Source organism: Grus americana, unplaced genomic scaffold, assembly GCF_028858705.1.
Source record: "Grus americana isolate bGruAme1 unplaced genomic scaffold, bGruAme1.mat scaffold_717, whole genome shotgun sequence".
NCBI classification, from domain to species: domain Eukaryota; kingdom Metazoa; phylum Chordata; class Aves; order Gruiformes; family Gruidae; genus Grus; species Grus americana.
In genome coordinates, this window is record NW_026561931.1 from 42916 (window position 1) to 53831 (window position 10916).

At 55.2% G+C, this 10916-nt stretch overlaps 1 protein-coding gene across 1 annotated transcript; it reads left to right on the plus strand.

Annotated features, from left to right (window-relative positions):
• Positions 1–3304: 3304 nt before the first annotated feature.
• Positions 3305–7841, plus strand: LOC129200969 (ubiquitin carboxyl-terminal hydrolase 42-like; the record flags this gene model as incomplete). Its single annotated transcript, XM_054812213.1, has 9 exons — positions 3305–3320; positions 4289–4489; positions 4767–4877; positions 5419–5489; positions 5745–5827; positions 6086–6197; positions 6538–6678; positions 6872–6972; positions 7745–7841. Coding segments are annotated over exons 1-9 (933 nt in total), but the record flags the coding sequence as incomplete, so codon positions are not given.
• Positions 7842–10916: the final 3075 nt, after the last annotated feature.

Sequence of the window (10916 nt, forward strand, 5' to 3'; positions counted from 1 at the left end):
GAGAAGAGCTGGCTTGGGGCTCACTCTTTCTCTGTCCTTTCCCAGTGCACAGGCAACCTGAAGGAGCAAAGAGAGCCCGGGTGACGCGACTGCCCTCCCTCAAACTCCTGGAGGAGGAGCTGAGCAGCCGCCGTGCCATGAGTGTCTCTCTGGCCTGGGCTGTGTCCCCCAAGCCCTGCAGAGCCTCAGACAGTGGTCCAAGGGGCACCTTCCGTTGCCACACAGAGCATCTCATGGGCTGCAAAAGGGATGCTTGGGAGAGCCAATGTGACTGTTAAGCAGGTATCCTTTATTGCAGCGCTGGGAGTCACACGGGGATATTTCCACGAGTGTGCGTCTCGACGAGGCACAAATTGTACGTGATTTATATTGCCAAAGAGTTTACATATTCATTAGGTTTCCGATAAATTTAATACATATTCATTATTATTCCGGGAACTCCTGAATATATGCTAATGTCCTGATACACCTGCGCAGTTTCTTTCTCAGGTAGTCGTCAGGGGTCGTCCTCCTCAAATCTTCCTCTTTCTCCTCTTCTTCAGTGTACACAGCTGGGCAACCTCTTCTTCATGATCTCTGTTTTGCAAGCTCAGCAACCTTGTTATCCGTCCTGCCCAGATGGTCCCAGGCTTCTTGGCCTATTGGGCCCCCTTTATCAGGGTGCCTCAAACTTTGTGTCTTTTCTAGTTCATACCCAAGGACTGTTCCCTAATTTACGGCTTCTCTTATCCTGTTTCTACATTCCGGCTATTTTACTAATTGTTTTCTTTCATACTGGAGCATGAGACAGGGGAAGCCTGAGTTTGTGGGGCCTGACTCAAGTGTTGCCAAGTTATACATTCTGTTCTAAAATTCTTCTATGCTAATTAGTTTCCCTTATTCAACCTTGCGTGGCCCCACTGGTGCAGGAGGCTCTGCGGAGGCAGCCCCGGGTCATTCTGACCCGCTTGCCGCTGCCGCCAGGCCTCATCTCCTGGCAGGTGCTGCCCAGATTGGCCAAGGCGGGTGGCAAGCCGGCCAAGTGCCCCACGCCAGCCAGCACCCCCAAGATGAACGAGACCTCCCTGCGGGACAACATGCCACCAAAGCAGAAGGAGAAGAAAGGGGTGGTGTGCCAGGTGGCAAACTACAGGAAAACCCTCTGGGAGGGAAAGCCAGACAGGGACGGTGCGGCAGCAGGCCGCAGCAGGCAGCAAGCGGGCAGCAGCAAGCGGAGAACATCTGACGGGATGCCCACCGAGTGACCTAGAACCCGGGGGATGCCAGGGGGCAAAGGTCCTTCGTGCAGCGGGAGGGGAGAGGTTTAATGTAGCCGGTCCACTGAAACCCCGCAGCACGGAGATCTTAAATCACTGGCCTGGGGCTCCGGCCCTGTGCCCGGCCCAGGGACCCTCACTTGCCCCATCCCCTGGCCTCCTGTGCTTTAAGCTACAGCTCCCCGCTGCCCGGGGCTGCGATATGATCAATGGGACACGCAACACAGTGCTGTTGACTGCCAGCACTGCCGGCGTCAGGGCCCAGCAGGGCCCACCAGCTCCCGGCAGCACCAGGCCGCACGCTGCTGCAGCACCCCGGGGCAGCCCCCAGGAGGCCCCAGGTCTGGGAAGAAGCTGCAGAGCTGACATACTGCCATGGCTGTCTGCTGTCCCGCTGACTCCGTGCTGTCCCTTGGGGGGGGCCTCGTGGCTTTCATCGCTCCCCGTGCAGATGGAACTAGATGATGTTTGAGGTCCCTTCCAAGCCAAACCATTCTCTGATTCTCTGATTCTATGACCCCCTCCAACTACATACTGGGCCCCCTTCCAGGATAAACGGGATCCCCTTAACTCCCCCAGCACGGATTTGCCACTGTCCCGTTACAAACTAGATCCCTTTAACCCCTCCCAGCACAGACCTGCCCTGTCCCAGTTCTGGATCCCTGAGCAGGGCAGGGGCCAAACCGACCAGCTGACGTGGGGCAGCAATAACAACCAGCCCAAAACTGGGGCAGCCAAGCGGGGCAGGAGCAAAACTGCCAGTCCAGCCACCCCGAGGGGGAATCTGGCAAAGCTGCAGCAAATAGAAAGCTAAGAGACCCTGGAGGGAGCAGAAAATGTGAAGATGCAAAAAAGCCACCCACAAATGGTTTTTGGAGGCCCAAGGCGAGAGAGCAGCTGGGTGGGGACGTGGCAGCCAGACAAGGTCAACCCAGCACCGTTGCTGAAGGAGTTTCTTTGGTAGCGCTAGTTCAGAGTCCTCATAGGGCTGTATCTCGGGGGGCAGGTCAAATTCATTGGAAATGAACCTCTAAGAGACCAGGTGCTTTGCTCCACGAGTCTCACGGACAGGGTCCTGTACCTGGGAAGAGTGGCACAGAACCCTCAGCATACAGAGCGTTCCAGCCAAAGCAGTGAGCAGGCACGCTTGCAGCCCTGGGCAGGTTTTTATTCATCTGGCTGGTGTAGCTCGGGGAAAAGGTGGGAGCTCTGCCAGCGGACAAAGAGCCCTTGGCCAGCAGCGGTGGGGAAGCCCAGCGGCTGATGGCTGTGGGAGGTGCCCGGGCCCTGGCAGCTGTGTGGCCTTGAGGGGACACGTCCCCGTGCGGACCCCGTGTCACAAAGGGGCAGTGATGCGGCAACCGCCCGGCGATTGTGACCTCACCAGACCGGGGCTTTATAAGCTGAAAAGCGGGCCAGTGAAAGCCAGTTGGGCTGAGCTGCCCTTTGGGATAACTCGGCTCCTTCCCTCGCTACTTGCACACCGACTCTTTTCAACCATTTCTCCATTACTGCCCACTTCTCCTCAACTTCCATCCTCTTTCAAAGGTAACTGTGATTGGACTTTCAGGACAGATCATAGAGTAGGTAGATACGGGATCAAAGTATAGTCTGCTCCATACCTTCTGTTAAAGCCGATAGGTAGCTCCTGCATACACGGCGGGAAAGTGTGGGCTGCAGAGCCAGAGGGCTCTGCTGCTAACAGTAGCCACAGGTCAGCAGCAGGTCCTCCTCAGAGAAGGTGGCACGCAATGGGGCTTTCAAGGGGGCCGTGGTAATTGCTGTCAGTTGGAGTCCTGTGACAGGGACAGTGGGGCCATCGGCCTGCTGCTCTCTAGGAGTTACAAGTACCACTGAAGCACCTTTGATGGCAGACGCTGATCTGTGGGTTGCGTTTGCCAGGTTTTGGAATCATTTTGTGGAGCTACGGTTCTTTCTTTCCTATCAGGTGACGGGATTGGCGCTGATCTGCTCTTTCTGGAGCACGTCCTGACAGCCTCTGTCATCCAAAGCTTTCGCCTCTGTTCCTGAGAGGAGCGATGGCCGCAATGGGGAACGACTCCTGTGAGTAACGGCTTCACCAGCAGGCTTGGACTTTGTGAATCCCCAAGGGTAACGGACGTGGCTGCTGCTCCATCCCTGCATGTTGACGTGCTGACATCCGAGGGTGACTTCGGGGGCGTTTCCTGGGAGCAGCCAGACTTATCCAGGCATTTTGACTAGACACAGGAAAATGCGTTTTATCACTCCTCCGCCACTAGTACAAGACTTTGAAAGATGGCATTGCTCATAGAACGCCCTGACATCAGTAGGGTTACCTTCTGTGAAAGAGACTTGCTTGTCTTCCTCCATTACAATCAGGAAGAGGGAAGACTTCCTAACTGCGGCCTTCCAGTACCTGAAGGGGCCTCCAGGAAAGCTGGAGAGGGACTGTTTATCAGGGAGCGTAGTGGCAGGACAAGGGGGAATGGGGTGAAACTAAAAGAGGGTTGATTGAGATTAGACGTTAGGAAGAAATCCTTCCGTGTGAGGGTGGTGAGGCAGTGGCATGGGTTGCCCAGAGAGCTTGTGGAGGCCCCATCCCTGGAAGTGTTTAAGGCCAGGCTGGATGAGGCTTTGGGACAACCTGGTCTAGTGGAGGGTGTCCCTGCCCATGGCAGGGGGGTTGCAACTAGGTGACCTTTGAGGTCCCTTCCGACCCAAACCATTCTATGATTCTACGATTCTATGATTCTATGACTTGACCTGATAATCCAGTTCTAGACTCTAGAGGGAAAGGAAGGTAGCCCAAGGCACAGAAATCAGTGTGGGTTTTTGGACTGTGCGCAAAGTAAGCAGGGGAGGAGACTGTTTTCCAAAACTCTATCTTGACCAGACAATTTCAATGGCACTGTAAGGCTTCCCCCAATGTTGCTCTCTTGGAGGTTAGAGCTGCTTGTCTCCTGGGTGCTCCTGTACAGAACTTGCCTTTTCAAGTATGCTTTCGCGCAACAAAATCGTGTCATCTCTTTTCATATGTCATTTCCCTGCAGTCACTGCCGAGGGAATGCCTTCGCCACAAAGGATCCTCTTTCCTCCGGAGATGGTTTGCATGGAGTGGCGGCAACGACAGAGAGCTGGAGCGGGACTCCACAACCTGGACAATACGTGCTTCCTCAACTCCGTCCTGCAGTGCTTGACGTACACACCCCCTCTGGCCAACTACCTGCTCTCTGGGGAGCACAGCCAGGCGTGTGAGTACTTTTACGAACATCTCCTTCTAAGTCTGCTGGGCACTTCCCACTTTCTGGCTTATTGCACGGAAAACTCTGCTCAGTTAAGCGTCCCTCCAAAGAAAGTTTTCTAGGCACCAAAATGCCCCGGGCTTGTTGCGACATTGGCACCTTGGGAGAAGAGCAGTGGAGACTGTTCTTAGAACTTCAAGATCTCCATTAGGTTTCCCATCGCTATGGGTATTTTGCTAACCTGAGAAGCTTCCCTCCCTCCTGCCCTCCCTCCCTCTCTCTTCAGGTCGTGAGCGAGGCTTCTGCATGATGTGCATAATGGAAGCACACGTTAACAAGGTCCTGCGTTCCTCAGGCAGTGCCATCAAGCCTTTGGCTGTCATCAGTGTCCTCCCACGTAAGTCATTTCAGGTGCTTGTGCATGTTTTCTTCTGTTCTTGTAGGACAGAACTACTGACTTCTTCTTTCTTAGTAATAGGAGAACATTTTGAGCTTGGCATGCAGGAGGATGCCCACGAGTTCTTACGCTATACTGTCGATGCCATGCAGAGAGCTTGTCTGAGTGGTAGCAGCAAGTAAGCACAAGCAAATTCCCTTTTCAATGTTCCCAAGCCCTTTGGACTCCTTGATGTGCTCTCATCAAGGGAAAACCCATGCCCAGAGTTTTCAGACAAAGTACACCTCTTTGAGGACATAACTCTCTGCCTCACCATTTCTTTCCAGCTTGGACATCTATTCTCAATCAACTACCATCATCCATCAAATATTTGCGGGCTTTCTGAGATCCAGAGGTACTTTTTGCTCTCCTTGGACTTGTCTGTGCCCCTCTGCCTGCCTGTGATAAACAGCTGCCCGTGTGACTGGCGGAGTAGGTATGACGAGTGTAAAGCGGCACAGTCGACTTCCCCCATCGCTGAGCATTTTGATTTGCCTTCCAGTCACATGCTTGAGCTGCAAAGCGGTTTCCGACTCCTACGAGGCCTTCCTGGATGTTCCTTTGGATATAAAAGTAAGGGGGGTTTGTAATTGTGCTCCAGGATGTCCTGAGGCACAGTGAGGAAGCTCCTGATAGCCCCGGGAATCCCTTGGAAAAGAGGGAAACGGTCAGCATAATGCCCTCTTGCTGCCTCCTCCTGGGCACTGCTTGCGGGTTCACGGTGGGTCTCCTCAGCGTCGGCTACCTGGGTCGTCTTGTTGACTCCTAGTGCGTGTTTGGGCGAGGGCGTTTCCCGCAGCTCAGCGCTCTCCTTTCTCACTCCTCCAGGCAGCCTCCTCTGTCAGCGCAGCTCTCAAGGACTTTGTGAAACCCGAGCAGCTGGATGGCGAAAACTGCTTTAAATGTAGCAAGTAAGATGATTGCTAATGACGTGTGAATACCAGACCCTGCCTGAAGGTGCCGCATGCCCTTGAGTATCAGTCATCGTTTCACCTAGCGTAGGTGCACAATAACGAGACACAGGTGTTTTTCCGTCGGGCCTTGTGGCACTGAATAGCCTTACAATAGCGTAAGGATGTGTGAGACGTGAAAGCTTGGCTGGCCTTCTGGGGGAACAAGGGTGCACTTAAGGGTGCATTTCAGCACTTGGCTCTGGGCTTGCTTTCCAGGTGTGACAAGAGGGTTGCTGCCTCCAAGAGGTTTACAGTCCATCGCCCGCCCAAGGTTCTCACGCTGTGTCTCAAACGGTTTGACGATTTCATCGGCGAGAAGATCAACAAGGTGTGTACGCAACTGGAGTGCAACTTCCTCTTCCTGGAGCAGGAGATTTCCCCAAGCAGTACGCTCTCTCCCAAGCTGTTCATGCTGAGTGTTTTGTGTTCCCTTCTGGGGAGGGGAGAGGAGAGTTCCCGTGGGAGGACGAGCACGTAGTCTGCTGCGGCAGAGCTGCTTTGGCCGAGAACAGTTTCCTGCCACCCAAACCATTACCTGTTGCTTTAGGGAAAACCCAAGTGTTGGTGAGCACCAACGGTGTATTTAGACCCCGCTGGCCTTTAGTCCTGGAAGGCTGAGGCATGTCGTATCGGGGGATCGTTTCTGAGCCCTCTTGGTCTCTCCGTAGCTTGTGGAGTATCCCGCGTACTTGGATCTTCGCCCGTACATGTCTGAGGCAGCTGGAGAACCGCTGCTCTACTCCTTATACGCCGTGGTGGTGCATAGCGGTGTCAGCTGTGGTTCAGGACACTATTTCTGCTACGCAAAGGTAAAGAGCAACTCCCTTCCTAACAAGGGAAACACGGCAGTGTTACTGGCAGCCGAGGTTTTGGGCTAGAAGGTCTCCTGACCGGCTGGATTGGATTGGCTTGGGCGTACCCTTGGTTCTGTAGTTATCTGCCTGTGTTTTTTGTGGAGAAACCATGCAGTTCATCTCCAGATATCGTTGTCTTTTTTTACAGGCCAGCAATGGACTGTGGTATGAGATGGACGATATGCGTGTGGATCCATGTGGCATCGAGAGAGTTCTCAGGCAGCAAGCCTATTTACTGTTTTATGTCAGGTAACAACCAGTACTCAAATCGTTTGCAGAATATGTTTCCTTTTCCTGGATTTGCTGTTTTTCTTCCCATCCTCCTGAGCGTTTCTGTCACAGGAGACAATTACTGCCTGCATCATTCAATGCTGTCAAACGGAACTACTCCGCGTCAGTCCTTCTCTTCCCTTGCTGGGCTTTAGGCTGCTGCCCTGGTGGGAAGTGCTACTTGTCTGCTGTCAGAGGCTGGCTAATGTAGACAGGAGGACTTTAAGGGGGCCTACAGGAAAGATGGGGAGGGACTTTATCTCAGGGAGTGTAGTAATAAGATGAGGGGTAATGGGTTTAACCTGAACGACCTTGATTTCTATTAGATACGGGGAAGAAATTCTTAATGGTGGGTGTGGTGAGACCCTGGAAGAGGTTGCCCAGAGAAGTTGTGGATGCCCCATCCCTGGAAGTGTTCAAGGCCGGGCTGGATGGGGCGTTGAGCAACCAGATCTAGTGGAAGGTGTCCCTGCCCATGGCAGGGGACTTGGAACCAGACGGTTTTGAAGGTCCCTTCCAACCCAAAGCATTCTGTCAATCTATGATTCGATGAAATGGAGGCCGTAGGGGGTATAAAGACGAGCTCTTGCTCCGACAGGGGCAGACGTGTTGGGAAGAGCCCAATCCAGTTTCCCATTGGTAGTCTTGGTTACGTCTTCCCTCTGTCGTAGAGTCTGCTCCAAGTAAATGCCTGAACCCTAGAGGAGGCTGAGGAGCAGCCCTAAACGGAAATCACTCTTTTTCTCTCCAGGCGCTCTGATTTGAAAAGTGGAGAAAGGGCTTCTTCTGCACAGGTGCCATCATATGCCCCTTCCTTCTTCAAGCAGCGGGCGGCTGGCAGCAAGCAGGTGGGTCCTGTGAGACCACGGGATCCGCCCCGTTTGACTAAGGTAACTCTGGGGAGGTGGGTCAGGGCACCAGATGGACAGGGGATTTCTTTCTGGCATCTTGGCATTGCTCTCTGTTCCCTCCCACGCTGCAGCGATCTTCACAGTCGCAAGGCTGCTCCCTCCCAAAGCCTCCCACCTAGACCCATCCTAGTTGTCCGCCTTTGGCCCTTCTGCCTTTGCAGCCCGCCAGGAGAGCCTTTGGGAGGCCCTTAGCTGTCCCCTCCCACAGCTTCCGGGGGTTCCCCACTGTTCTGGTCTTGTCAGGAGGAAAGGGCAGGACCTTTTCACAGCTCTCTTTGCAGGACGTGGCGGTGGGCACGGAGGACTCTCCAGAGCACAGCAGCTCCTCCGCAACAGCCAGCACCAGCCAGCTCACCGCGGCAGGTGCACGGGAGGCCTCTGCAGGCTGGCCGTGCCCCACCTGGCCAGGCAGGCTCAGCATTGTCTCCTTCGTGGGCTTCTGCTTGAATCGCTTCTTCTGCAGCTGTAGAAGGCTGGTGTCCAGAAGAAAATCTGCATGCCAAGTCCGCTGTCAACCACTTCAGCCTGTGCTGCACCCCGTGCAAGAAGACAGCAAGAAAGAGAAGCACGGATTCAGCCCTTCCTCCCGCTGCGAGAGGAACGGTGCCAGGGAGAGGGCCCGGAGCAGATCCCCACAGTGGGGCAATGATCTCCGCAGCTGGCCTGTGGACACCACGGACTATGACTGCTCAGCTGCCAGGAGGAGGAGAACAAGTCCTCCACGTTGTTACCAGGCCCCAGCGGTTGGCGCAGCTTCAGGGCACTCCAGTGCCAGCTCCAGGCAGGCTCCCACACCCAAGGCTGCTTGGGAGCAATCCGTTCCCATGCAGAGGGAGCGGAGCAGATCCCCACTGCGGGGCGATGAACTCCAAAGCTGGTTCGCAGACACCACGAACTATGAGCCCTCAGCAGGGAGGAGGAGGAGGAGGAGACCTAGTCCTCCGAGCCGCGACCGCACGCCCAGGGATGCCACAGCTCCCAGGCCCTCCAGCGCCAGATCCCAGTTGGCTCCCGCACCCAGGGCTGCTCAGCAGAAGACCGTGCTGAGGAAGAGAGAGCGGAGCGGATCCCTGAGACGGGGCTATGCGCTCCGCAGCCGGTTTGTGGACACCACGCAGGATGAGCCCTCAGCAGGGAGGAGGAGGCTTTCAGCGCCCTGGAGATGCATGTCAGACACACACTCAGGGCACTGCTGTGGTGATGGGGGCACACTGTGATCCTGGGGGAAGAAGGAGCACAGCATCTTTCTTCTGCTGTGCCAGAGAAGAGGAGCGGGAGAAGAAAAAGGAGGAGGAGGAAGTCAGGAAGCACCAGAACTGCCGCCAGCAGGGACCAAGCTGCACAAAGGGCACCAGCGGCCCAGCCTGTCCCTCCTCCCAGTGCTGCCTCTGGCCACAAAGAGCTCGGAGAGACCTTCCAGAGACTCGGACAGCTCTGCCGCCTGGCCCGCCTGCCCACGGGTCCCTCGAGGAAGAGCTTTAATCCCTGCTCAGCTGTTGGGATCGCCTTGCCAAAGCCCAAATTAAAAACACTTGTTGGCCTTGCGTATGTCATTCATGGGGTGTTTTCTTCTCTGGAGGTTTTGGGACAATTGGTGGCAATACCCAGTGTGGGAGGTTTATGTGACGGGATTTTGAAAGCAGTGTGCTTGCACATGTCCATGCTGCCGTCTCTTGGTTTTCAAGGTGGAGTTCAAGGCACTTGAACAGAAAGGGGCTGGATGAGCCGACAGCAAGGGGGACTGAAAGAAGCTGAACGGCCGGGCCAATACTGGGTCTGATCTTGTTAACATCTTCCTTAATTAATGGTCTGGGGGACAGGGCAGAGGGCACCCTCAGCAAGCTGGCCAATGACACCAGACTGGGAGGAGTGGCGCTTAGGCCAGGGGGTCCCGCTCACCAGCCTAAACCAGTTCCTACCAGTGTAGCACTGGTTCGGGACCCCCCTGGTAAGGGCAGCACAAAGCCATGTCCCTTTCCCCACCCAGAGGCCGGGCAGGGGAGGGCTCATCCTGCCAGCGCTGCTCATGGCGGCTGAGGAGAGAGCGGCCTGATCCTGCTGAGCGCGCGCAGGGTGGCTCCCTCGCCTCGGCTGCCCCTCGGCCTGGTGCTGTTCGACAGGCCGCTGCAGCACACAGGCCGGGCAGGTTGCCTGTTGAGCGCTGGGGACGGCTGCCCCAGGGGAATGGGGAAATGTCTCCGCTCCACCCTGCTGCGGGAGCTGGGCTCAGCCTTGGTGTGGAGGGCCGAGAGCGGGTGCTCTCCAGACAGCTAAAGACACGACTGGCTGCGTGTTTTCCTTGCGGAGAAGGACCTGGGAGTCCTGGTGGATACCAAGTTAAGGGCGAGCCAGCAATGTTCCTTCGTGGCCAAGGCGGCCAATGGTGTGCTGTGGTGCATTAAGAAGAGCGTGGCCAGCAGGTCCAGGGAGGTTCTCCTCCCTCTCTGCTCTGCCCTGGTGACACCACATCTGGAGTTGTGTGTCCAGTTCTGGGCTCCCCAGTTCAAGAAGACAGGGAACTACTGGAGAGAGTCCAGCCAAGGGTTACCGGGATGATTAGGGGTTTCCTTTCGTATGAGGAAAGGCTGAGGGAGCTGGGTCTGTGTAGCCTGGAGAAGAGAAGACTGAGAGGGGGCCTTAACAAGGCTTATAAATATCCAACGGGTGGATGTCAAGAGGATGGGGCAAGACTCTTTTCAGTGGTGCCCCCTTGACAGGATAAGGGCCAACGGGCACAAGCTGGAACACAGGGAGTTCCATCTCAATATGAGGAAAAACAACTTCCCTTGGAAGCACGTTCAGGTCCTGCCAAGAGCGGGTGTCTTTCCTTTCGTGACATTTAACACTCCAGTCACTGTCAGTAACACTTGCCCAGAGCCTAGCTCCACATTTGAAAATGTCCAGCGACTGTTTCAACTCAGAAGGTGCCTGGATGGAAAAATGTTGCTGACCCTCATCTTTCCTTGGCACGCCTTTCAGGGTCCCACAAGAACCATGGCTCTGCGCTTGTTA